General features: G+C 43.1%; 1 protein-coding gene across 2 annotated transcripts in view; it reads right to left on the reverse strand.

The window, feature by feature from the left end:
• PFAS (phosphoribosylformylglycinamidine synthase) overlaps positions 1 to 27,182 on the reverse strand; it is a 53,447-nt gene that overhangs the window by 21,548 nt on the left and 4,717 nt on the right. The window contains exons 2-17 of one of the 2 annotated variants that reach the window (XM_087916899.1): positions 25,982 to 26,127; positions 24,802 to 24,952; positions 22,675 to 22,810; positions 21,255 to 21,360; positions 19,048 to 19,234; positions 17,854 to 17,959; positions 14,712 to 14,852; positions 13,843 to 13,967; positions 7,328 to 7,456; positions 6,869 to 7,000; positions 6,100 to 6,228; positions 4,954 to 5,027; positions 3,736 to 3,892; positions 2,997 to 3,058; positions 1,656 to 1,817; positions 763 to 888 (exon numbers count right to left, since the gene is read on the reverse strand). In XM_087916899.1, the coding sequence (XP_087773025.1) occupies positions 763 to 888; positions 1,656 to 1,817; positions 2,997 to 3,058; positions 3,736 to 3,892; positions 4,954 to 5,027; positions 6,100 to 6,228; positions 6,869 to 7,000; positions 7,328 to 7,456; positions 13,843 to 13,967; positions 14,712 to 14,852; positions 17,854 to 17,959; positions 19,048 to 19,234; positions 21,255 to 21,360; positions 22,675 to 22,784 (1,746 nt within the window). In that variant the 5' untranslated portion in view covers positions 22,785 to 22,810; positions 24,802 to 24,952; positions 25,982 to 26,127. The remainder of the gene's footprint in view (positions 1 to 762; positions 889 to 1,655; positions 1,818 to 2,996; positions 3,059 to 3,735; positions 3,893 to 4,953; positions 5,028 to 6,099; positions 6,229 to 6,868; positions 7,001 to 7,327; positions 7,457 to 13,842; positions 13,968 to 14,711; positions 14,853 to 17,853; positions 17,960 to 19,047; positions 19,235 to 21,254; positions 21,361 to 22,674; positions 22,811 to 24,801; positions 24,953 to 25,981; positions 26,128 to 27,182) is intronic. The other variant, XM_026720565.2, reaches the window with a different exon arrangement.

Consider the following 27,182-nt stretch of genomic DNA (forward strand, 5'->3'; position numbering starts at 1 on the left):
AAGTTACAACAGCACTGAAAAAAAGTGATTTACAGCCATTTTTCACATTTACAAGAACAATACAGCATTCCCCATGGTCATGTAATTAAAATTGGCAACCGATTCATATTTATGATGGTCTCATGTCCTGGGATCATGTGACTTTCTGACAAGCAGAACCAATGGGGAAGCCAGATTCACTTAACAAACGTGTTACTCACTTAACAAATGCAGAGATTCACTTAGCAGTGGTGGCAAGGAAAGTCGTAAAATGGGGCAAAACTCACTTAACCACTTTCTCACTTAGCCACAGAAATGCTGAGTTCAACTGAGGTCCTAAGACAAAAATTACCTGTACGCATGGGTGCAATTCAACCAGTTCGGTGAGCGCACACTTCGTGCACACGCAGAGCATTTGCTACTGACCTTCTCCAGCAATCCCTGTGCCACACAAATCAGCTGAACTTGAAAAACAGGATATAAAACACAGCCTAGTGCCTGAGCAGGTGCGTGGCCCAACAGCTGATCGTGGGAAGCAAACCAAACTGGTTCGTTCCCAGCTGATCCTCAGAACTACTGGTTCAGTTGAACCGGGCTGAACCAGTAGAATCCCACCCCTGCCTGTATGTATGAATCCTCCACAAAATTTAAGGAAGTCCTGAAACTTGATCACATCCCTCAAGGAGGATTGAGTAAATCTGTCTTCAGCATCCCTGGTTGAATGTTAGTCAGGTCTTTTTTTTTTTTTTAAATGCTGGGAGACTCATTTGTGCCCTTCCGTACCTTGCGTGGCATCTTGCCAAGAACCCATTCCAGCTTCAAATTTACAGGGGTGTCTCTTTCTCCTGTATCTCCTTTGTCCACCTCTGCTGTACTTGCAGGGGACTTCGTGTCATCCACCAGAACAATCTGCCAAGGAGGAGGAGGAGGAAGAGGAGGAGGGGGGAGGAAGAGGAGGAGGAAGAGGAGGAAGAAGAGGCAAGTTCAAAGCAGATTCACACATTAGGTCAAACTCTAGTTTGCTTAACTAGGATTTATTGAGCAATCCACCGTGATTTGATTCTCTTCAAACCCTGAAATATAATGCAGCATTTACCATAGCTGGGATCTCACCAGAGGTGGTATTCAGCAGCTTCTGACCAGTTCTGGAGAACCGGTAGCAGAAATTTTGAATAGTTCGGAAAACCGGCAAATCCCACCTCTGACTGGCCCTGCCCTCATCTATTCTCTGACTCTCGAGTCCCAGCTGATCAGCTGGGTCTTCTTTGGTTGCCCTGCACAGGAGAATGGAGCTGGAAAGCAGGTTAGTGGGGTGGGGAGTGAATGGGATTTTGCAATAACCTTCTCCCAGGAGTGGGGAGGGAATAGGGATTTTGTAGTAATGTGTGATTCAATTAACGACTGTAGCAAAAAGATCCTAAAATCAGACGTGACTCATTTAAACTGCCACCTTACTTATCAATAAGAAGTTCTGGTCCCAATTGGAATCATACTAACATGGGCTTGACGCTTAGAAAGGCCTTAACTGTGCTATCAAATAGGGCCAACCCAAATGTTGACAACGCTATCTTTTGGTCTACTCTCTCGTTCCCTGTGGAAGAATTTTCTTCATTCCTTCATTTGCACCCAACCCAATAGATTGGTGTTCCTCTACCACCCACTCCAATTTCTCGCACCTTCCCATTGCCTGTGATTTTGCCAACGAAGTCAACAGCACATCTTTCGCGGGAAGCCAGGCGTTGCAGAAAATCAGCTCGGCGTGGTTGAAGCAAGAGCGCATTCGATTCTTGATACTCAGCACCCCAGATTTCCAGAACACTCAAAGTGGGGTCTCCCAACTAGTAAACCAATGCGAGAGAGAAAGAGAAAAAGAGCAATCAGGCTAAACTCCATAGAGTCTAACTCAAAAGAAAGAAAGAAGGTGCAATGAACAGCACCAGTGTTCTGTTGGTTAAATGCAGGTAGTACTTGACTTATGACCACGACTGAACAAAGTTTCTGTTGCAAAGCAAGACATTTGTGAAGTGAGTTTTGTTCCATTCTATGACCTTTCTTGCCACCATTAAGTTAGAATTAGGATTACGATTATTGGCCAAGTGAGATTAGATACACAAGGAATTTATCTCCAGTGCATAAGCTCTCAGTGTACATACTACAATAGTGATAGATCATGATCATAAAAAGGTAAAGGTTCCCCTCACACATACATGCTAGTTGTTTCCGGCTCTAGGGGATGGTGCTCATCTCCGTTACAAAGCTGAAGAGCCAGCGTTGTCCGAAGACGTCTCTGTGGTCATGTGGCCAGCATGACTAAATGCCAAAGGCACATGGAACACTGTTACCTTCCCACCAAAGATGGTCCCTATTTTTTCTACTTGCATTTTTTAAGAAAGGGCAGGCAGTGGAGATGAGGAGCAACGGCGCTCAGGTGACGAGCAAGGATCGCCCCCTCATGATTCCTGAGCATGGAGAGTGGAGGGAAGGCAGGAGCAGCACAGGCCAACCCGACAACTCAGGAGGAGAGTGCTCCACCCCTCTTCACAAGGTAAACCTTGGGACTGACACTTAAGATTATAGGGAGGATACTTGTCAGGAACAAGCGCTGAATTCATGGAGTTTTGTATGCCGTTGCCGACATCTGGAGTTCACTAGACTTCTTGCCTTATTGCTGCCTTGTTCCTTTGCCTCGCTGGGCTTCTTGCCTCGAAGCTGTCGTGCTGTGTTTGCGGGAACTACTCGCAACCAGAGGCTGCTGGAAATTTGTGTGAGCGTTTTGCTCCAAGACTTGCCATAAACATGGGAGCGGTTGGAGAAAAGTTGGAGCAATAAAGGGGAGTCATCACATTCAGCTGTCACAGTCCATAGACAAAATCTTAGCATCTCATTTCCCCACCTCCCTCCTCCTGTTTGAATGGCAAGTTGAAGAGCGATAGATAGAAACTTAGAAGAAGTAAAGCGATTCAATCTTGATACAAATATTGGGGAATCAGGGTAGATCAACCACTGCAAAGACATACTTGGAAACGGCTTGCATAGATAGTAGCTCCTGCTGGCTCGCTCAACTCCTTCAAGACATTCCCTTAAACAAAAGAGAAAGTTATTTGAAACAGGGGTCCCCAACACCTGGTCAGTGGACTGGCATGAGGCCACAGCATGCCAGAAACCTTGGATGCACAAACAAGTGAAGTCTCATCTGAGAGATACAGGCAGCATGCAAAACTAACACTGCTGCTTAGTTTAATAATTTTTATAATTTGATGAGTCTAATGCTTTTTATGGGAAAAGATACCCATGTCTTTGGAGGGAAGATAGGCAGCAAATTAATTTCTAAATAAATAAATAAACAACTTTTAAATAAACAAATGTCTAAATAAATAAGTGCATTTCTGAACAAACATATTTCTAAATAAATGAATTTCCCAATAAATAAATTTCTAAATAAATGAATTTGTCAATAAATATTTTTTAAATAAACAAATTTCTAAATAAATAAATACATTTCTGAAAAAATAAATATCTAAATAAATAAATAAATTTCTAAATAAATAGATTTCTAAATACCAGTAAATAAATAAAATTCTAAATAAATAAAGTTCTAAGTAGATTTTTAATTAAACAAATTTCTAAATAAATAAATTTCTGAACAAATAAATAAATTTCTAAATAAGTAAGTAACTACTTCTATGGTTTGGTCTTTACAGGATATGATATATTTTGCGGCGGGAGCACCCCAATCCTTTCTCCTCCCATGCTCACCATTGCCTCCGGCACCCTGGTCATGCAAGCTGCAGATGGGGTTGTTTTCTCCGCTTTCTATGCAACCCCGAAGCACCCGGTTCATCTTTTGTTCCATTTCGGCGTCACCACGCTGCACGGCTCCAAAATCCAGCTCGCTGGCATTGTCACCTTGCACCTAAATGGGCACAGGAGAGGTTGGTGGGCATGAAACCGGGCCACAATGGGAAGAGTACAGGTAGTTCTCACTTAGCAGCCACAATCTGGCCTGACAACTCTCTTGCTAAGGGCTGTGGTCACTAAGTGGAAAATCACCTGACCGCAACAGGCCTATGACAACACTTCCTCTTTGGTTGTTAAATGACTTACAAAGGTCCCTATGACAGACAACACAGGACCACAACAGGCTTATGAAGTGACTTTCCCTTCAGCGGTTAAGCTAATCACTGCAATTGTTTAGTCAGACATCATGTGACCATGCTGGGTTTATGAAATCACTTCCCCTTCAGTCATTAAGCAAATCATCATGGTTATTAAGCGAATCATCATGTTCATTAAGTGAGACATTGCATGATCTCAGTGGGCCTATAAAGTCACTTCCCCTTCGACAGGGAATTACTGCCATTGTTTAGCGAGTCATGATGTGATCGAGCAGGCTTAGGGTATCCCTTCCTCTTCAGCCGTTAAGTGAATCACTGTGGTTATCACCCCCTCCTGATCCTTGAGTACAGAGAGTGGTGGGAAGGCGAGAACAGCACAGACTGAGCCGACTACTCCGGAGGAGAGCGCCCCACCCCTCTTTACAAGGCACATCTGGGGACTGAGCCTTAAGGAGATGCTGTGCGGAGGGGCACTTGTCAGGAACAAACGCTGAATTCCTGGAGTATTGAGTGCTATGTTGAGTTTGAATTTTCCTGGATTCCTTGCAATTTTTCTGGATTACATGCCTGGCTCCTTTTCTTCCTGGACTCCTCAACTTGCCCTGCTGGATTTCTTGCTTTGCAGCTGTGGTGCTCACAACATTGGACGGGACTATTTGCAGACAGAGGCAGCTTGAGGGGTGTGTGTGTGTGTGTGTGTGTGTGTGTGTTTCATCACTCTGGGACTTGCCAGAAATGTGGGGGAGGGGGTGTTTGAAGAAATTTGGAGCAATAAAGGGGCAGTTTGAACTGCCAGCTGCCTGTGTTATCTCTGTGGCATGCCATGGGTCATCAAAAGAAGAAAAGTTCCTCAGTTTACCTGGATGGAAGATGCAGCTCCTCCTCCGACCCCAATTCGGTAGACGGGTCCTCCAACTTTCACTACATCCATCCCTGGGGAAAAAGAAAAGACAAAAACCACAAATTGAAATTTCAGACATGGAGACTTGAATTCAGTTTGGAGCTGCCTCTGGCTGGAATACAGGTAGTCCTCAACGTACAACCACAGCCGAGCCCAACATTTCTGTCACTAAGTAAGACATCTGTCAAGGGAATTTTGCCCCATTTCTTTCCACCGTTGCAAAATGACTGTTCATTTAGGAACATGGATGTTAAGTGAATCTGGCTTTCCTGTTGATTTTGCTGGTCAGAAATTTTACAAAAAGTCATCACGTGACCCAGGGACACTACAACCATCATAAATAGGAATCAATTGCAGGAGTGGACTGCTGGGGGCTCGCAGGGGCTCGGGAGAGCCCCTGGATAAGACTGTGGGGCTTGGAGAGCCCCCAATAACCTCAGAAAGACAAGCAGCAAGGGAAAGCTCTTAATAGGCTTAATTGAAATTCTGGGCATTCAGCCAAGAGCATTTCACATCTCGTAAAAGTGTTGCAAGCTAGATAAACAATCCACTCAGCACTTGCAAGGGAGAGCCATTGAGAAAAATCAGATTACATAGCCACTAGCCTCCGCGGGGATTAATTTCCAATAAGAACAACGTAACTGACCAGAAACTCCACTAATACCCCAAGATCCCTCTCACAGTCACTGCTATAAAGCCTGGTTTCACCCAGTCTTTATTTAAGTATTAAATGTATGAAATAATAACTTTTTGGTATATAGTTTTTTTTAGGTAATTAGGGCAAAGAAGCAACATCAAGTTGGCCACACCCACCCAGTCACATGACCAGCCAGCCAGTCATTAGAGCAGAGAGTCCCCTGTTAAAAAAATTTGAAGCCCACCCTGATCAATTGTCAAGGGTCTGAATTTTGATCCAATGACTACAAGGATACTGAAATGGTTTTAAGTGAAAAGTAACCATGTCACTTTTTTTTAAAGTGCTTATGTAAGTGTGATAACGTTGTAAACTGTGAAAGTTTGACGATTTGTATGGTCACAAAATGAACTGTTGGGAACTATCTGTAGATTTGGGATAATATACACTAAATCCCAAAGAATCCTTACCCGGTTGGGGAGTTTCCTTGCAGACATGGATGTCTTCAATTGCTCCAATGCCTCCGCTGAACATGATGGGCTTGATCCATTCATGCCGCTCTCCATCCCCCAAGCGCATCCCAAAAGAGCGTGCAAACCCTGGGCCAAGGAAGAGGGTTGAATTTAAACAATGGCCATTTCCACATTATCTTGCACATCCCTCTAGTTTAGTGTTGGTGGTTTGAAGATGCATGGATTTCAATTCCTAGAATTCCCCAGCCTGCCCAGGCTTGGCAGCTTGAAGATGCATGGACTTCAGCTCCCAGAATTCCTAGCAAGCTTAGTGGCTTCAAGATGTGTGGACTTCAACTCCCAGAATCCCCCAGCTGCCCAACCTTAGCAGGTTGAAAATGCATGGACTTTAAGTCCCAGAATTCTCCAGCCAACACAACCCTGGTGGCTTCAAGATGCATGGACTTCAACTCCCACAATTCCTAGCATCCCAAGTTTGGTAGCTTGAAGATGTGTGGACTTCAACTCTCAGAATTCCTAGTAACCAAAGCTTGGTGGCTTGAAGATATGTGGACTTCAACTCCCAGAATTCTCCAGCCAGCATTACTGGCTGGGGAATTCTGGGAGTTGAAGTCTACTCATCTTCAAGCTGCCAAAGTTGATAAACACTGTTCTACTACCTCTGCAGCTTCCCATTCTTCCGCAATCAGCATCTTTTTACAAAACAAACCACAACTTCAACTACCCCACCAGCTGGATTTCAAGAACACACCACCAGCAATCTCACCTGCCAGCACAGGTTCCCCAAATTTATTGCCGTAGTCCGAAGCTCCATCGCTGGCACCAATGGCCACTTCCACAGGCCGTGCAAAATTATCAGGGTATATGAAAGAGATATCTTCCCAAGGTAACGAGTATCCTATAAGGAAGAATGCAAAAGAATTTTTACCCCCAGAGATAAGTAGCATCCAAATAATCTGTTTGCATCTTTCTACAGTATTATATTCCATGCAGTCATCTGGTCATTAGCACTCTTTTTGAGAGTCCTTGAGTGGCCTACAAGTGGCCTCAACGGCTCTCAGAGAGAGTGCTAACAACCAGATGACTGCAAGGAATATAAACCTTCCCATTCCCCACCTTCAATCAAAAGCTTCTGGGATGGGAAGCAAAACCTCTTCATGAACCCCCCCCCCCCGGAAGAAAGTCCAGTTGCCTCTTGAAAAAAAAGCACCTTTGGGATGCTCACCTGGAATGTGTAGATTGCCAAAGCTGTATCCGGCAGTTCCAGCGATTACATGAGCCCCGCGACCTGTGCATTGCACATCCCGGATTCTCCCGCCTGTCCCGGTGGTGGCACCGCTGAATGGGGCAACTCCTAGAAAGGGAGAGAAATTGCAATGAATAGACAACAATGCTTGATTAACTGTACTTAACCTGAATGGATTGTTGAGTAGCTAAGTTAGGGGTGTGTCAAACTCGATTTCATTGAGGGCCACATCAGGGTTGTGTTTGATTTTGGGGAGTCAGGCTAGGCATAGGCAGCTCAATGTCACTCATGTCAGGGGCCTCTGTAGTGGCCCAAGCTCTCTGCCAGTGAAAAGGGGCTTCCAAGTTCCGTTTTCAGCTGCAACATCCTGCAATCCTCTGTCAGCGGAAAAGGAGCCTGAGAGGGCTGCCTGCTGTCCTCCCAAGGTCTGTTTTTGTTGGCAGAGGCAATACTGTTTCCAGGGCAGCCCTGCGGGCTGCATCAGGCCCCCAGGTCTCAAGTTTGACACCCCTGAGCTAAGACATACACTATGATATCCAAATGAATATAGGAAGCTCCTTGAGACATGACTGTAATTTACAGCTGAATGTCATGACAATTAGATTTTACAAACAGGTTAGATTTTACAATGAGTCTTGTGGTACGAATGCTGTGGGCATTCAGTAAAGGTAAAGGTTCCCCTCACCACATACGTGCTAGTCGTTTCCAGCTCTAGGGGCAGTGCTCATCTCCGTTACAAAACTGAAGAGTCAGCGCTGTCTGAGGACGTCTCCATGGTCATGTGACCGGTATGATTAAACACCGAAGGCGCACGGAACACTGTTACCTTCCACCAAAGATGGTCCCTATTTTTCTACTTGCATTTTTACATGCTTTTGAACTGCTAGGTTGGCAGAAGCTGGGACAAGTAACAGGAGCTCACTCCGTTACACGGCGCTAGGGATTCAAACCGCCGAACTACCAATCTTTCTGATTGACAAGCTCAGTGTCTTAGCCACTGAGCCACTGCGTTCCTACCCAGTAGCCTGGCATTAAGTGCAAACTCACTATTCATTTTGAGTGCAGTTTGGCCCAAATCCAGAAGTAACTACTGTTGTTGGTTTGTTTGTTTGTTTTTTGACAAAACTGTCATAATACATGGTGTGTATGTGTGTGAGAAGCATTGGATCTTTGGATCCAGGTCATAAGTTCCCTTTTTCCAGGTAGGCTGTAACTTCAAATGGTCCCTAAGTGACCGATTGTAAGTTGAGGATTATGAAAACCTAAATCAAGTTATTGCATGGCATAACATGATCTGCCAATGCAGCTGAACTCTAGGCGAGATGGGCGGCATATAAAGTTAGTAATTTTTTTAAAAAAACTTTTGCTTGCCTAAGGTAATAATGTTTTATTACCGGACTCCAGAGCTTACAGCGTTTGGTTCTTATTTTCCCTAGGCATCATGTATCTGTGGCTTGCACTGAAGTTGGAAATGATTTACAGACCTAGTAGGGCAAAAGTAAAGAATGCAACTTTTAAAACACAGTTCAAATTTTTCTGCCTCCTGGTCACCTTTGGTTTCTCTGTTCAACCAACCATGGTTATCAGCAAAGAAGCTCCCTGCTGAGCTGTGTTAAGAATCAGTGGCAATGTGAATAACAGTTAGAAGAGACCTTAGAGGCCTTCTAGTCCAACCCTCTCAAGCAGGAAACCCCACACCAATTCAGACAAATGGTTGTCCAATTTCTTCTTAAAAACCTCCGCAACCTCTGAAAGCAAGCCATTCCATTGGTGAATTTGTCTTACTGTCGGAACATTTCTACTTAATTTTAGGTTGCTTCCCTCCTTGATTAGTTTTTATCCATTGTTTCTTAGTTCTGATGTTTTGGAGAATAGCTTGACTCCCTCTTCTTTGTGGCAGCCCCTTAGATACTGGAAGACTGCTATCATGTCACTCCTAGTCCTTCTCTTGATTAAACTACTAAACATACCTAATTCCTGTAGCCATTCTTCATGTGTTTTAGGCATGAGATTCAGGGGCAAAGCACATTCTCTGTATATATCAGGTACCGGATTTAATTTCTGAAACCTCCGATTTGAAAGGGGGGGAGGGAAGAGAGAGGAAAAGAGAGAGAGAGAGAGAAAGAGAAAGGGAGGAAGAGAGGAGGAGGAGGAAAGGGAGAGGGGGGGGAGAAAGGGAGGGAGGGAGAGAAGGAGGGAGGGATAAGGAGAAGGAGAGAGAGGAGAGGGAGTGTCAGATGGTGCGAGCACTATTATATTAAGGTCATCTAGATAAAGCATCCGCCATGAAGTTCTTCCCCCCTGGAATGTACTTCAATGAAAAATTAAAGCGTTTAAAGTACTGCGCCCAGCGAACTTGCTTGGGAGACAGCTTCCAAGGCATTTTCAAAGCCTCCAAATTTTTATGATCTGTCCACACCTCAAATGGGTGTTTTGCCCCTTCTAGGAAATGCCTCCAGGTTAACAGAGCCCAGCAAATTGCAAAAACTTCTTTTTCTCAGATGGCTCATCTTCTTTCGGTTTCAGTTAGTTTACAGGAAGTGTATGCACACAGTTGCAGAGTCCCCGTCTCATTTGCTTGTAATAACACCACCCCGACTGCTATGTAATCGGCTTGGATTACAAAAGGACTGTCCATGTCCGGGTGCTTGAGTACTGGTTCATCAGCAAACAATTGTTTCAGCTTCTCAAAAGCAGCTTGGCACTCCATGGACCACTCCAATGGTTTACTAGGCTTCAGTTTCACCTCCCCTTTGGTTTTTAGGAGATTTGAGATAGGCATTGCAATCTTCGCAAAAGCAGGGATAAATTGACGGTAAAAATTAGCAAATCCCAAGAAACTTTGAAGTTGTTTCCCGGTGCGGGGAGGGACCCATTCCAAAACGGCACAAACTTTCCCCAGATCCATTTTTATGCCATCATGTGATATGGGATAGCCTAAATAGTCAATTTTTTCCTGATGGAATTCATACTTGGTCAACTTTGCATACAACTCAGCAGCCTGAAGTTTTTCCAGAACTGATCGCACTAGTTTCACATGTTCAGCACGAGTATCCATGTAGATAAGAATATCATCAAGTTAAACCAACACCCCTTTGTATAAATGTTCATGCAACACCTGATTTATCATTTGCATGAATACTGCAGGGGCCCCCTGTGGGCCAAACAGAAGAACATTGAATTGGAAACAGCCCATTGGGCAGTTAAAAGCAGTTTTCCATTCATCCTCTTCTTTAATTCAAACTCGGTAGTATGCTTCTCTCAGGTCGAGTTTTGTAAAAAAATTTCCCTTTGGCCAAGTGGCCAACATATCCTTCATCAAGGGGAAGGGGGTACATGTTCTCCTCTGAAATGGCGTTGAGGTTTCTATAGTCAACACATAAACACAGAGTGGCATCTTTCTTCTCACGGAAAAATACTGGGGCTGCTACTCAGGGCCTAGCAGGTTAGATGAAACCACGTTCCAAATTTTTATCAATAAATGACCTCAGCTCTTCTAGCTCCTGTGGTGTCATCGAGTACAGTTTCAGTTTTGGGAGGTTCACTCCTGGCAAAATTTCAATACTGCAATCTGTTGAGTGATGGGGGGAGCTCGTTGAAGGCCTTTTCACTGAATACCTCCTTTAAGTCCCAATATTCCTCTGGAATTTTCTCCCCCCCCCCTCAGATTCTTGGTGCCAGTGGAGGCCAGCTCTGTGGGATTCTTGGGTTTCGGTTGAGATTGCCCCTCCCCTTCTGGAGGTTGGTCAGTATGTATGCACAATGATCCACTCCTCCTGTCAACATGGGGGTTCCATTTCAAAAGGGCAAACCCAGTATTAGGGGGTGCTCCATCCCAGGAGCCACAATAAAACACAAAGTCTCTCTATGCTTCCCCATTGTCATTTCTACTGGTTCCATTATGAAATGTGCAGGGCCACCCCCAGCTACCGATCCATCCAGTTGGCAAAAGGCTATGGGCATTTTTAAAGTCTTTAGCCTTAAGCCTATTTTCTCTACTACCTCCGAGCTGATTACGCACCTTGTGCACCCAGAGTCTAACAAGGCCAACATTTCCTCTTTGGCTCCCGACATGGGTACCCTTAATCTCACTGGAATGGTCATAGGGCCCTTGTTTGGACTTACAAGTGAGTCGTCTTCCAATTAGGATTCATTCTCTTAAGAAGAGGTTGGAGTTCCCAGCTCCTCTCCTTTCAGAGGGATGATCTCTACAACCGCCTCTGCTTTAAGTGTCATTTCGCAAGGCTTTGCTGGGGTTTTTACAGGTTTTCTTCCTCCTCCTGGAAGCCCTTTTGGCTCTAGCTTGGCATGGCAGTCTGCATCCCAGTGACCTTCCTTCCCACATTGGAAGCATGCAGTAGTCTTGGGTTTTGCTGCCATCCCCCTCTTTTGAGGTTTTAAGGTTTCTCGAGGGCTGGTGGGGGAGGACTTGCTCCAACCAAGCCCCCCAGCGTCTGTTTCAGGTCAGATCAATTTCCACCTCTCCTGCCAGCACATACCACAGCTACAGCTCACTGTGGTCTCTTCTGGCAATACAGTTTTGATAAACATCTTCATTCAACCCATCTTTAAAAGCTTCTATCAGGGCTCCCTGGGACCAGCCTTGAATATGACACGCCAGCTCTCTAAATTCCTGGGTGTAATCGGCCACCGATCTCCACCCGATTTATGGTCTTCATCCTGATTCTAGCCTTATGTTCAGCTAGTGGGTCTGGCCCGCAGTGCAGTCATGAACAGATCCTAATTCATCAGCTGCGGGGCATTATCATTGTGCAAAGTCACCATCCACTTTGCAGCTGTTCCCTCAAGAGCCCTGGTAACACATCTAACTTTGGCTGCTTCCGAGGAAAAATTCCCTCCATATGGCTCCAGACTTATGCCAGGAAGAATCCTAACTCCTTGGGATCCCCCCCATATTTTACTTTCAATGGAGGCACCTTTGGAGTTCTATACCTTCTTGCAATTACTCCCCCACTGGGGGCCCCTGGCCTGCTGCTACCTGTTGCGCTGGCCCAGGTTGATTTATGGGGGTGGCTGGTCTGATTCTTCTGGCTGGGACTGCCTCCCCTTCTTCCCGTCATACCTTTGATCAGTCTGAGGTTCTCCAACAGCTTCATTTAGAAGATGCAGGGCTTGAGCTAGTAAAAAATTCTTTCTTTCACTTGCCATGGCTCCTCTCTTCCACGCCAACAGGTAGTGGTCACTCCTGGAGGAGGCTTTTCCTCAGGATCCTTCCAACCGACTCCCAGGGACCATTTGGGTTTTACAGATGGTTTTTCGCCAAGACTTAATTATGCTAACAAGTCAGCTTCCCCTGCTGCCTCTAACAGCAAGGAATCTGGTCCTCCAGTCGCTCCTAGGTCTTCTTGGTCACTGGCTGGATTTGACATTGTGTTCAGACCCCCTCGGAAGAAAATTTATTAGTTCTCCAGGTGGGCTGGTAAAGTCAGATTCAGAATAATGTCAGAGGGTGCTCCATTCAAAATCCAAGAAAGAAATACTTAGACTCCATTAATTAGAGAAAAGATAACTTTTACTGGAAGTCAAGTGGTAACAACAAAAGAATTCTAAATCGTTAGTTAATCCCCCGTTAGTTATGACATCCAAAAGATGCAAAGCAAAGAAAGAAAATCTTGAAGGCTGACAGGGAGAGGGAGAAGGAGGAGAAGGAGAAGGAGAGAGAGGAGGAAGAGAGAAAGGGATAAGGGAGAGAAGAAGGAAAGGAAGGGAGAGGGAGAAGGAGGAGGATGAGAGGGAAAAGGGGAGTGAGAGGAGGAGAGAAGGGGGAGAGGGAGGAGGAGGAGGAGAAGGAAGAGAAGGAAAAGAGATTTCCACGCTAGCAGGATGGTCACTTCAAAGAGGAGATATTAACCTTCTGTCTAAAAATTGATGGGCTAGAGCATTTTTTGTGCTTATCTTGTAGGTTTACTCACAACAATATCCTGGAATAAGATAGACAGACGGATGCTTATGTAGACTTTGATTTCAGCTCCTACTGTCAATCTGTCTGTGGGTGATGAAAGCTGTGGATGATGGAAACTGCTGTCCCCTAACAACCAGAGACTGCCAAATCATTACCACTTAGGTCGGTAGCACTGCATTGCCAGGATCTTCTGAGGCCCACCAGAAAGTGGGTACCCACCCTTGCAGCCCTTGGCAGTGGGTCACTCTTTCGCAGGGGTGGGATTCTCCTGGTTTGGACCTGTTCTCTTGAGAATCCCTTGTTCCTACGATCAGCTGGCTCTGAATTGGTTCGCGCCGATGACCATGTGGGCCCACCTGTCCGCCAGCCCCTGCTCTTTCCTGTGCTTTATGTCTTTTGTTAGAGCACAGCTGATTCACAGGGCAGAGCAGCTTGCCACAGCTCAGCTGTTTTCTTCAGCTGCACTTGAAGGTAAATATTAGCTCTTTAAACATGGAGCATGCATGCACTCACCAAACCAGTTGTTATACCAGTTGAATTGCACCCCTGCTCTTCCGGCTGACTAACTTACCTGTGGGAAAGTTGTGGGTTTCCGCTGTGAAGATGACATGTCGGGTAGAGGTCCGCTTCTCAAAGGGACTGGCCTTGGATGGGTCACTGGGCCAGAGAGAGAGGACTTCTCTGCCCTGGATGGCACTTGAAGGGGAAGACGCAAAAGCTTCAGGAATGCATCAAAACTGAAAGTCTACCTCAGTGATGGCTAACCTTTTCATCATTGTAGGCCCAAAGTGTGTGCGCACACGTGTACCTGCAACCATAATGCTATGTGTGCACAAACCCCCGTCCCCTGTGCATACACGCAAGACCTCCTGCACACCACACGCCTCTGGCATGCATGCGCATCACCCATGTGCACCCCGCCCTCTGCACATGTACGGCAGATACCCGACAATCAGCTAGCTGGTGGGAAGCGCATGCGCAGTGGGTCTGCTCATGTGCTGGAAGAAATGGCTCTGTGTGCCACTGTGTACGGCACACATGCCATACGTTCTCCATCACAGGTCTATTCTTGTACCTTGGAACTACAGTACCCTTCTTCCTTAGCTATGCCAATTGGGAATCCTAAGATCTGGGGTCTCCCAAAACATCTGAGAAACATATCCAGCTGAGTTGAATGGGTTCCATTTCCCTTTCTCATGGCTGCTACAGCTAATCTTTGACTTATGACTGCAATTGGGATGGGAACTTCCATCAGTAAGCGATGCCACTAAGCGAGAAAAAAAAGTTTGCAAAATCAGGTGCAATAATAAGTGAATTGCACCTGATTTTGCAAACTTTTTTTTGCAGCAGTCATTAAGTGAATCATGCTACAATTAAGCGAATCTGGCTTTCCCCACTGGGATCAGGGAGAGACAGAGAGAGAATGGGGAATACCCCCACCTGCTGTTGTCGCAGAATTTAATGACATTGTTGGGGTTGCTGCGTTCTTGAGTTTTCATGATGGACTCGAAGAGTGATTCCTTCATTTCTTTCCCGTCCACCAGGAGGCGCCCTTTGAAGAACCAATGCCGGCTGTGTTCACTGCAGAGAAGAAGAAAAAAAACCAGGTAGAGAAAGAAAGAAAGAAAGAAAGAAAGAAAGAAAGAAAGAAAGAAAGAAAGAAAGAAAGAAAGAAAGAAAGCCAATCTGCAAACATCAACTCCATCAACCAATCAAAAAATGACAACACAGCCAACCTCCCCACCAGTATATATAGGGAGACAGCAGCTCCAATCATGTTTTGCTCGCACAAACACAAAGCCAAAAGCATCAGTCTGAAAATGGCGAGTGGGACCTCGTTGAAACATTGCCAAGATGCTCTCAATCTTACATGGGAAAAGACCTGAACACGCCAACCTGCATATGTGTGTGTGTTTGTGTGTGTGTGTGTGTATGTATAATGTATGTATGTATGTGTGTATGTGTGTGTGTGTGTGTGTGTGTGTATGTGTGCGTGTGTGTGCGTGTGTGTGTGTGTGTATATATATATATACACACACACACACACATACACATACACACACACATACACACATATATATGTGTGTATGTATTTGTTTTCTTAAGTTTTCGTGGGTACTTACATGTATGGCATTCAGCTTTGTTCGGGTATTTTCCCACGTCATTGTAGTTGTGCTTTTAAAGTTGTAGCAACGTTTCGGCAGAATCTCATCTGATGATCTCATCTGATGATGGCAGATTAGATTCTGCAGAAATGTTGCTACATCTTTAAAAGCACAATTACAATGACGTGGGAAAATACCCGAACAAAGCTGAATGCCATATATATGTATACGCATACATCTACATACATACATACATACATACATACATACATACATACATATCTATATCTATATATCAATAGGACTTATATACCACTGCACAGTGCTTTTACAGTCCTCTCTAAGCCTATTGCCCCCAACAGCAATCTGGTTCCTCATTTTACCCACCTCGGAAGGATGGAAGGCTGAATTAATCTTGAGTTTGGTGAGATTTGAACTGCCAAATTGTAGGCAGCCAGCAGTCAGCAGAGGTAGCCTGCCAGTACTGCACCCTAACCACTGCACTACCATGGCTCTGTATATGTACATATGTGTGTGTGTGTGTGTGTGTGTGTGTGTATGTGTGTATATGTATACGTATATGCATATATGTTATGTCTCACCTTTACAAAGGAGGTGAGAAGTCCGAACTCCAACTGAATACAAACAAGCAAGCAAATCCAGTAATTATAGAGTTAATTCCTTGAGCCGATAAAGTTCTTGGCAGTCTCACACATGCTGTCTGCCAAAAGTCTGACCAGATAAGAGGAATATAAATCACACAAGCTGCCATAACGCCGGATACACCGAAGCTTCTCTGAATAAGTCACATGTTGTCCCGTACGAAGCTCTCAGAGAGAACACACTCACTTTTATTCCCTGTGGGGTGTGTCAGTCCCTCAGCTCAGTCTCTGATTTGTCCCTTCCTCCTGCGTTGCAGCTCACACTTTTGCCTGTGACGCTGCCTCGCATCAAGCCAGCATTCCTCTGCTTGATTCTCTGTCAGAGACTCCAATATGCCCTCCTCCTTTTCCTGATTAGCCTCAGGTTTTCCGTCTCGGTTATCTGCTGACACCTGAGGCACAATCAGGGAAGAAGGCATTGCCGAAGAGGAAAGTCCTGGGGAGGAAGGCATTTCCAAATCCCCCTCTTCCCCATTGTCTGAGTCTTTGTCCTCTAACAATGCAGGCTCAAACCTCAGAGCCACAACACATATATATATATGTTTTCTTAAGTTTTCGCCGGTTCTTAAATGTATGGTATTCAACGTTGTTCAGGTATTTTCCCACGTCATTATAGTTGTGCTTTTAAAGTTGCTGAAACGTTGCTACAACTTTAAAAGCACAACTATAATGATGTGGGAAAATACCCGAACAAAGCTGAATATCATACATACATACATACAAACATACATACATACATATCTTATGTTTATGTTTATGTAGGGTGTGTATGTGTGTGTTTGTATTCTTTGAGAGCAAGCATCAGAATTTCATTTTTAGTGTGTGCTAGTGTTCACAGAAACAAATGACCATAAATGTTTCTCATATTCATAGCTTATCTCATCTTATCCTGTCTTCTTATCATTTTATCTTATCTTATTATGTTGTCTTGTCCTGCCTTGTCTTACATCCTGTCTTATCTTATTCTACCTTATCTTACTTTATCTTATTAACTCCCATTGCCTCCTGTCTTATCTCTGGAACCTGCTGTCAGCTCTTCTTCGCCACCAGAAATATACTTGAACCCCTGGCTTAAATAAGATACAACCATAATGGACCATAATGGAGACCAACATTTCCCTTGCTAAGTGAGATAGTTGTTAAGTGAGGTTTGCCCCATTTTATAGCCTTCCGTGCCACCGTTGATAAAGTAAATCACTGCAGTTGTTAAATTAATCCGGCTTCTGCATTGATTTTCCTTATTGAAGATCGTGAAGGAGGATCATATAGTCTCAGGACAGTGCAACTGTCATAAATATGAGGCAATTCCCAAGAGTCCGAATTTTGATCACGTGAGCCAGGGATGCAGCAGTGGTCATTAAGTGTGAAAAACAGTTCTACGTCACTTCTTTCAGTCCTGTTGTAACTTGTCACTAAACAAATGGTTATAAGTTGAGGACTTCCTGTGAAATGGAATTCTTGTTGCATTTTTCCTGTCCAACCTATACAAAGTTTCCACTGGGAAGACTCTAATGCAGTGTCTATGGAGATTTTCAGTCATCCAGGCCAAAGATGCTTTTTCAAGAAGCCACTGGACTTGCTTTGTTTTTCTCTGAAGACTTTTCACTTCTCAGCCAAGAGGCTTCTTTAGCTCTGACCCCCCCGCCCCACCACATCCAGTCAATAACTAAAGACTTAAATGAGAAGTAAAATGTCTTCAACGAAAAACAAAGAAAGTCCAGTTGCCTCTTGGAAAAGCACCTTTGGGACTCTAAGGCAGTGTGTTTCAACCCGGGCAACTTTTAAGTTATGAGGACCCCATAACAAAAACAATACCTGTTGGATTGTGCGAGGTCAAAGCATTCTACGCTGGTGGGGTTTCTGCCCAATTTTTGGAAGAGAGCGGTATAAAAATCCAGGTCCCAGGAATCAAAAGCCAGACCTAACACAGAGAAACACAGAGGTTGGCTCATTGGTATCGCTTAATTTCTAACACAACCCTTCCTGCATTAAAACAATGAATGAACAGGTGTAAAAAGGTATGAGAAGGAATCGCTTTGTCATTTGAAGGGGTGGGGATGTCCTTGTGCAGGGGTCTCAAAACCTGGCAACTTTAAGGCTTGTGGGTTTCAACTCACAAAATTCCCCAGCCACAAATTTCTCCTAATTTCTAGTTGCTTCTCTCCTTGATTCGTTTCTATCCATTGCTTCTTGTCAAGTGCTTTGGAGAATAGCTTGATTCCCTCTTTTTGGGGGCAACCCCTGAGATATTGGAACCCTGCTCTCATGTCTTTCTTTTCATTGAACTAGATATGACCAGTTCCAGCAACCATTCTTCATGTTTTAGTCTCCAGGGGTGGGCTTCAAAATTTTTAGCAACGGGTTCTCTGCCCGGTTGCTGGGTGAGCGTGGCCATAGCGGGCGTGGCCTAGTTGGCCTCCTGCACCATGGCGAGGGGGAGTTTTTGCCTTCCTCAGTCTCCAGAGGCTTCTTGAGCCCCGGGGAGGGTGAAATGGCCTCTCTGGGCTCTGGAGGCTCTTTGGAAGCCGGAAATGGGCTTCCCAAACTTCCGGGAAGGCCCATTTTTTGCCCTCCCTGAGCCTCCATGTGTGCCTTGCACTGACCTGCATCTAAAATGGGTTGCATGGGGACTCCTTGGAGGGGCAGGGAAGGTGGGGACAGCTAGGAATGGGATTTGGGGGTTCTCCAAACTGCACAGAATCTTAGCGAAGGGGCTCTCCCAAATCCCTGCAAACCCCCAGCAGCCCACCCCTGGATTGCTCTCATGTCTCCCCTAGTCCTTCTTTTCATTAAACGAGACATACCCAGTTCCAGCAACCATTCATTGTATGTTTTAGCCTCCAGTCCCCTAATCATCTTTGTTGCTCTTCTCTGCACTCTAGTTTCTAGTCTCTCAAAATCTTCCTTATAATGTAGTGACCAAAACCGGACCACAAGCTACTACTAACTCAGTGTGCTGTCTCCTTCTTAAATAGTTGCCCCATTCTCTTTACCCTCCCCTGCTCATACCAAGCTGGTTGTTGGCCTTTATGAGAGCCAGTCTTCCTTCTCCGAGAATATCAACGTGGAACACTGCTTCGGGACGGGTCGCCACCTCAAAACTCTGGATGGGTTTGGGATAGGTCTGTTCCGTCATCCGGTCGTAGAGTGAAGCTACTAGTTGGGTCTCCTGAGGTGAGTTTGGCAGCTGGTCACACTGGAAAAACAAAATCAACCTTTGGATTCTAAATTCAAGAGGGGTTTTATGCACCTGGTGAGGAAAATTTTGGATATCAAAGAGAGCAGATTCAGGAGTATCCTCTGAAATAGTTAAACTGGTCTAGGAAATTCTCAATCATCCAGGTCATAGTTGTCCCAAAGGTGCTTTTTCAGGAGGCAACTGGACTTTCTAGTGTTTTTCTTTGAAGACATTTCGCTTCTCATCCAAGAAGCTTCTTCAGCTCTGACTGGATGGTGGGGAATGGAAGGATTTATATTCCTTGCAGACAGCTGGTTGTTTGCCTCCTTTTTAGAGAGTCATTGAGGCCACCTGGGGGTTATTTGTGTCCTCAGGTTCACCTGAGTAGTGCAAATGGTTCCTGTAGTCTGCATTTTTTTTTCTTGAAATCTGTTCATATTTTCATACCATTCGAAGGGAGCCTATCCCAAAGTGCATGGCTAAATGTCTATGGAGATTCTCAGTCATTCAGGCCATGGTTGCCCCAAAGGTGCTTTCTCAGGAGGCAACTGGACTTTCTCATTTTTTTGGAAGATATTTCACTTCTCATCCAAGAAGCTTCTTCAGCTCTGACTGGATGCTTGCTTTAGCTACACAATTTGGGATGAACACCCTTCAAACATTGTGGGAGTATGAATGGATTTCCAGAAAAATTGCAGACTACAGGAACAATTGGCTCCACTCAGGTGATCCTGAAGACATAGATAAACCTCCTGGTGGCCTCAATGACTTCTAAAAGGATGCAAATGACCAGCTGTCTGCAAGGAATATAAATCCTTCCATTCCCCACCATTCAGTCAGAGCTGAAGAAGCTTCTTGGATGAGAAGCGAAATGTCTTCAAAGATAAAATGAGAAAGTCCAGTTGCCTCCTGAAAAAAAGTACCTTTGGGAGAGAAACTGGTGTAGCATATCTGTGGCGATGAATTCTATCAGGCGTTCCAAACACTTTGGAAACTGACTATCTAATCTTAAAGCCAAGTCTATAATTCTCGGGGTTTGTCATTCTTAGTGGGTGTAATTTCAACAAAGGATTGTAGAATTTCCACACCTCCCAATGGGAGAATCCCCTTTGCTGGAAGTTTTATGGAAGTTGATCCTGTTGTGGCCCTGCTGGTCGCTGGCAGAGTTGGCAGCAGAGTCAGACAGTAGTCAGGAGGTTGGGGAGGACCCCGGGCCATTCCTGAAGATTTGTCTGTATAACCCAGCCCTTCCCTGTCAGCACTGAGTGTGGAACTATTTACCGGGCAGCATTCCAGGATTGATAAATGTCTGAGCTAATTAGTATACCTTCGCAAGACTGTTTGCCAAACCATTGGCTGACTGTGAATGAAATAAATTCACATTAATGTAATAAAAGAGTTTTTTGCCAGGACTCAGAATTGACTTAGTGCTTTTTGCGGAGGCCTAGAAAAATAACAGATCTAGAATCAACTGCATAAGTAACTGCAAATAAGTAACAATCCTTGACTTACAACCATTTGTTTAGTGACGGTTTGAAGTTACAACTAAAAAAATTAACTGTGAGCATTTTTCACACTTACAAACCATTGCAGCATCCCTGTGGTTGCATGATCAAAATTTGGATGCTTGGCAACTGGCATGTATTTATGGCAGTTGCAATGTCCCCAGGCCACGTGATCCCCTTTTGCAACAAGCAAAGTCAAACAGGGAAGCCAAGATTTACTTTAACAGCCGTGTGACTAACTTAACACTTGTGGTGATTCATTTAACAACTGTGGCAAGAAAGGTCATAACACAGAGCAAAAGTCACTTAAGAATTTATCTTGCTTAGCCACAGAAATTTTGGACTTGATTGTGGTCGTACATCGGAGTCTACCTGTAATTAGGCATGGTATGAAAAATTTATTCAGCTATCCTTCGAGAATTTTCATCCCTGCAGGAAGGTGCAGAACAGTTTCCTCTGCACAGGATAATTCTTAGATGTGTGTGTGGGAAGTGGAGGGGAAACAAGAATAAAATAGAAAAGCATAAACTTACTTTGAAAAGGTAGCGTCGGGAACACTCAACTCGGTCGATGTTTTCCAACCCAGCTGCCAGGCACACGGAGACGGCATTGGTGGAATAGGCTGTAGAAAAATTCAACCTACAAGCACGAAGAATATGAAGATAAATATGGAGGACGAGGAGAAGAGGAGGAGGGAGGAGGAGGAGAAGGAAGGAGGAAGGAGGAAGGAGGAAGGAGGAAGGAGGAGGAGGAGGAGGAGGAGGAGGAGAAGAAGAAGAAGAAGAAGAAGAAGAGAAGAAGAAGAAGAAGAAGAAGAAGAAGAAGAAGAAGAAGAAGAAGAAGAAGAAGAAGAAGAAGAAGAAGAAGAAGAAGAAGAAGAAGAAGAAGAAGAAGAAGAAGAAGAAGAAGAAAAAGAAGTTGTTGTTGTTTTGAAATTAAATCCAAATAGGTTTGATCCATTCTCGCCACAGGTCCTCTAATAGTGCCTGATTTCAAATCACATCGAATCTGTCAATCCTAAAGGACATCAACCCTGACTGTTCTTTGGAAGGATACATACCGAAGCTCAAATAATCAGAAGAGAAAAGATTCACTGGAAAAGACCCTGATTCTTGGGGAAGATGGAAGGCAAAAGGGAGAAGGGGATAGCAGAGAATGAGAAGGTTAGATATATCGTTGACACAATGAACATCAATTTGGCCAAGCTCTGGAAGACAGTGGAGAACAAGGGCACCTGGGCCATGGGCCATGGTATCACAAAGAATTGGACATAACTTAGTGACTGAACAACAATGCTTAAGCAACCACAGATGACAAAATCTTGAAACTCACAGTACTTCTCCCCAATCAAAATTGATTTAAAACAAAACGAACAATTCTGTTTTAGAGGACACTATTTATAATTGTTTATTTTATTTATTAGATTTTTGTCCCCGTGTTACTTTATAAGTTACTCAAACTGGCAAACATACACCATGCTCTTTCCTCGGTGCTTCCCTGAGGAATACAACTTGCCCAAATCAAACATCACAGCAAAATTGAGTTAATTACAAACCATCAAATAAAGGCAAATGGAAGTTCACTGGAAGTCCTGCTCTCATGTCTGAACGTGGTTACTCACATATTGGCATTCACACATTACAATATAGTTTGTTTGGTTTTGACTTATGCAAACACAGCCACAGTCTCTCCGGTCTGTATATCACTATTGATTTTTTTAGTATAATGAATGAAGCCATCTAATTGTGGCTTTTTTAACAAGCAGCAATTAAACAAACAATGGCTTTAGACAATGTGCATATCTATCTTTCGCCTTCCACTTTGGGATTCATTGTTTTAAACTATGTAAAAAAAGCAAGCCTTGAGACTCCTTAAAAAGGGAATTTATTTCATTGGAAATAAGTAATACCATTTCCTCGTTTGTTATTTCTTTGACTTCACCAGAAGACTTACCGTGGACCGATCTCTACCAGCAGATCAGACGGGCGTGGACTGAGAAACGATTTGGATGCAATATCACCTTCTTCGAATGGACAGCCAAAAACCCACTGCAACATCTCCATCTCCTGGGTGCTTGGGAGAGTCTTTCCTGGTGACAAAACAGAGATGGAAAAAAAGGCAGCCATTTTTCCCATAACCCAACAGGGCTATATAACCCAGCAAGCTATCTCTTTGTAAGAGAGGGATGACCAAACTCCGAACCAAGCCTCTTCAAACTTGTCAAGTTTAAGACTTGCAGACTTCAACTCCCAGAATTTCTTTTTTTTTTTAAATAAGGTTTTATTTGGGTTTTCACACACACAAAATACAAGTAAAATATCTTTTTTGAAAATAGCATGGTCCTGAGTTGAACTTCTTTATACAGACACAAACTCAATTTCATGCTTATTTTTGTGTTCTATTCCATATCTTATACTATTCTACATTTTCTATATAGTTTTTCCCCTCTTTTAATTTTCTCAATTTTATTTTGATTATCTCATCTCAATTCAAATCATTATATTTATACTTTTGTCTGTTCTGTTTCAATTTCATATTATCTTTTCTCATTAAACAAATTTTCTCCTGTAGTTACTAATTGGAGTATGACACCTTTATATCTTTTAATTAGAGTTGAAGAGTTGAATTATATCCATTCAACTCTTATTTAAACTTCAATATATACCTTCAATATAATACATAATACATCACTTCCAATCGAATTCTGCTTGGTACGTTCTTATAATACACACTATATTCTTTTTTTAAAAAAGGATTATAAATATATGTAATTATAAACTCTCATTCCATTCCAATTCAGTTCTATCATTAATAATAATTAAAGTCTTAACATCTTTAACATTTATTTTCAATTAAATATCATACTTCCTTAAAGACACATATAATCTCCATAATTAATTTTTCCCTTATTTCTCTTCACATATGTCTTGTAAATCATTAAATATTCATTTCGTTACATTTATTTATTGACAAGCATTCTACTAAGTTATGATAACTATTTTATCAAACATTTTAATCATACATTGTTTCATATTTTCTGAAATTATTTCTATTTCTAATATAACAATACTATCTTATGTACTTTTGCAGAATCCCTTTTTCCATTAGATTTTCACCCTTTATCTCTAAATAGGCCCTGTTTCTCTATATCTTGTTTCTGTCCTTTATAACTTTTCCTTTCTTTCTTCCCTCTCTTCTTCTCCCTCCCCTTTTTACCCCCTTGTCTCTCTAATTCTAATTCTCTCTTCTGCATTTCCCTCTTCTGTTGCTTTCTGATTTTATACTTATTTTTCACTCTATTCTTTTTTTGGGTTGTTTTTCCCAATCTTAAACTTTCCATTTTCTTCCCCTGCCCCCCTTTTTTTCCCTCACCTAAGATTACTTGTTCATTAAAGATGGCTTCTTCTTTGTCACAATCTTCTTGTTCTGCAGGCATTTCTTGTTGTTTCTCATAGTTCCAAATCTCCATTTCTAAGAACTGAAATATGAAGCCAAAAGAACCTCTCCCTTCTTGTGCATCTTCTTTGTACTTTTTTCAGTTCTTCTAAAAGTTGAGCCATTTTAAACAGTTTTAAACAACCACCCGATTGATTTTAGTCATTCAAAACAATAACCAAGAATCCAGGGATAACCAAGTAATCCAAATAGTCCCAAGCTGTTTCTTCTTATTTCTTTTTTCACTTTCTCTTAGTGGGGTTTTACTATTTTCTTGAGATGTTTCAGTTAAGATATATCTTTTGGAAGTCTTGTTGAGATTTTGCTGTAAGTTCTTTTTAATTCCAGGCAGTCTCCTCCCTTCCAGATCCTGCCCTTTTATTCTTTTTCTCTCCTTTCCTGTTTTAAAAAGCTTTTAAATATTCAGAAATCTTTATTATCCCTTTGACTTTTTATTTTCAGTGTTAAATGCCTATTAATGTCAAAGTGGATTTATTTTCCAATTTCTTGCTTGCTTAGCTGTCAGTATAGGAAGAGGAGAAAAAAAAAAGAATCCTTCCCCTTTTCTCTCTCCTTCACAGCTTAGAAATCTTCTTAGGGAACAATGTTATTATTATTTTTTTAATAGTTTCAATTACAGGGTACCTTATTTGTTGCTTTTGCTGTTTCACCTGATCAATCAAAACGTTATCTTCTTATCTTCCTCCTGCACATTCTTTTCCGGTCGAGTTCTTCTTTGTGGTGGCCATGTCTGACCACCACTACATCTGCCTTCAGGAAAGGGAATAATGGCCAGCTGTGGAGGAGAGATGTGGCTCTCCTCAACCCTGCAGGCAGTCTCCCCCTTCTTCAACACTTCTATGGGGTGGCTTAGCCCCGAAACCAGCCGGCTTGGGGTGCTCCAGTGGCAAGTATGGATCAAAACCGCACAGAGACATGGTTTCGGTCTGTCGCCGAAGAAACTCAAACCAGAGTCCATCCAACTCCCAGAATTTCTTGAGCTAACATGACTGGAGAAGGAATTCTGGTAGTTAAAGTCCACAAGTCTTAAGGCTGTCAAGTTTCAAGACTTGAAACTTGCTCAGAACCAACTCATTATCACTTAAGAAAACCAACATGCTGTGGGTGCTTCCCTCACTTCTTCATTCCAAACCCTCCATCAGAATTTATAGTGGGCAGGTTGGACTTCAACTCCCACAATTCCTTAGCTAGCCCTGCTGGTTGGAGAATTCTGGGAGTTGAAGTCCACACATCAGGGGTGTCAAACTCAAAGCCCTGCTTAGATCTAGGTGCTTAGATTTGGCCTGCCGGATCACCTTGGCATCAGTGAAGGACTGGCCCTGCGGTGCCCCTGCCAGCGAAAACGATGGCCTCCTACAGCCCTCTGCCAGCAAAAATCGAGTCCAGGGAGGCTGCGTGAAGCCTATCTAGGCTCTACTTTCAATCACAACAGCCTCTTGCAGCTCTCTGTCTGTGAAAACAGAGCCCGGAGAATCTGCGTGCAGCCCACCCAGGCTCCATTTTAAGCCCCAACAGCCTCCTGCAGCCCTCTGCCAGCGAAAATGGAGCCCCCACAGGCGCAGCCTCCCACAAGCTCCATTTTCTCTAGCAGATGGCTTCAGGAGGCCATTGTGGGCAAAAATGGAGTCCCAATGAGTGACGTCGAGCTGGCCATGCCCCCCCCCCCCAGTCCTCCACCCACAAGATCAAACACAACCCTGATGCAGCTCTCAATGAAATCTAGTTTGACACCCCTGCTATACAACTTCAAGCTAGCAAGGTTGAGCAACATGGATCTAGATCAAAGTTGATTTAATTCTCATACCCGTCCAGTTAACATTGAAGCACAGTTCTTTCTGGACCGCTTGGGTGCCATTGCCTAAGATAGTTTGGGCAGACTGTAGGAGATTGTTGAGGCCACTGTCAGCTTCGCTGGGCCGCTGGTAATAATGTAGAACCACCATGTTTGTCCTGAGGGAATAGAATAGTCAGGCAATGAGTAAACAGTATACGTACAAAATAGAATTTCAATATTGTCTGGTATTTAGAATTCTTTATTCTTCATTGGCCAAGTGTGATTAGACACACAAGAAATTTGTCTTTGGTGCATAAGCTCTCAGCGTACATTAAAAATACATTCATCTATGGTGAACATGTGATAAAACAAAAAAAAAATGTAATATGATCCATATTTTAATACAGCAAATTTTGAAAATTAAGATAAAAATGAAATCAGAACTTTTCCTTTTGGGCTTGATGGGAAAAAAATGGAACTTTGTTATTATATATGTTGACAGCAGCAAGATTATTTTATGCACAAAAAATGGAAGGACACTTCGATTCCTACCATGGACAAATGGTTGCAGAAGTTGATGAGTTGGCTGAAATGGCAAAATTGATTACTTTGGTTAAAGAAAAGAACACATATATTTTTATTTCCACATGGAAACCACTTCTGAACTTCATGCTTGAAGTGGAAAAGAATTAAACTTTGATTTTTACTGAGTAGATTGATAGAATGCTCCAAAAATGGCTTGTTCATATTATTATGAAAAAGCAAAAAGTTCTGATTTGATGTTAATAACTTACTTTACTGCAACAGAGAAAGTCGAAAGTCAATGCTTCTTTTTCTTTTTTCTTATCCTTCCTCACTCCCCATTTTTCCTCCCCACTGCTTTTTCTATTTAATTTGGTATTTTGTATTTTACAATATTTTATAACTCACTAAAAATGTTAAACCGAAAAAAAAATAGAATTTCAATAAAGGTAATCCTGGACTTATGACTGTGGCTGAGGCCAGAATTACAGTCATATGTTATTGAAATCATTAAGCAGGTTATCACCTGACAATTTTGTGTCCTTTTTTATGACAGTTGTTAAGTGAGCACATCAGACATTAAGTGAATTATGTGGATTATGTTAAGCAAATCTGCTTTATCTAACGAGTTGGGCTTTTTCCCCTCAGAAACCAGAAGTAAACACAAAAAACTAAGGAAAAAACATTGAAACCACGGCCATGTCACTTC

The sequence above is a fragment of the Pseudonaja textilis genome, chromosome Z (assembly GCF_049901715.1).
Source record: "Pseudonaja textilis isolate UNSWEBS1 chromosome Z, rPseTex1.2, whole genome shotgun sequence".
NCBI lineage: Eukaryota > Metazoa > Chordata > Lepidosauria > Squamata > Elapidae > Pseudonaja > Pseudonaja textilis.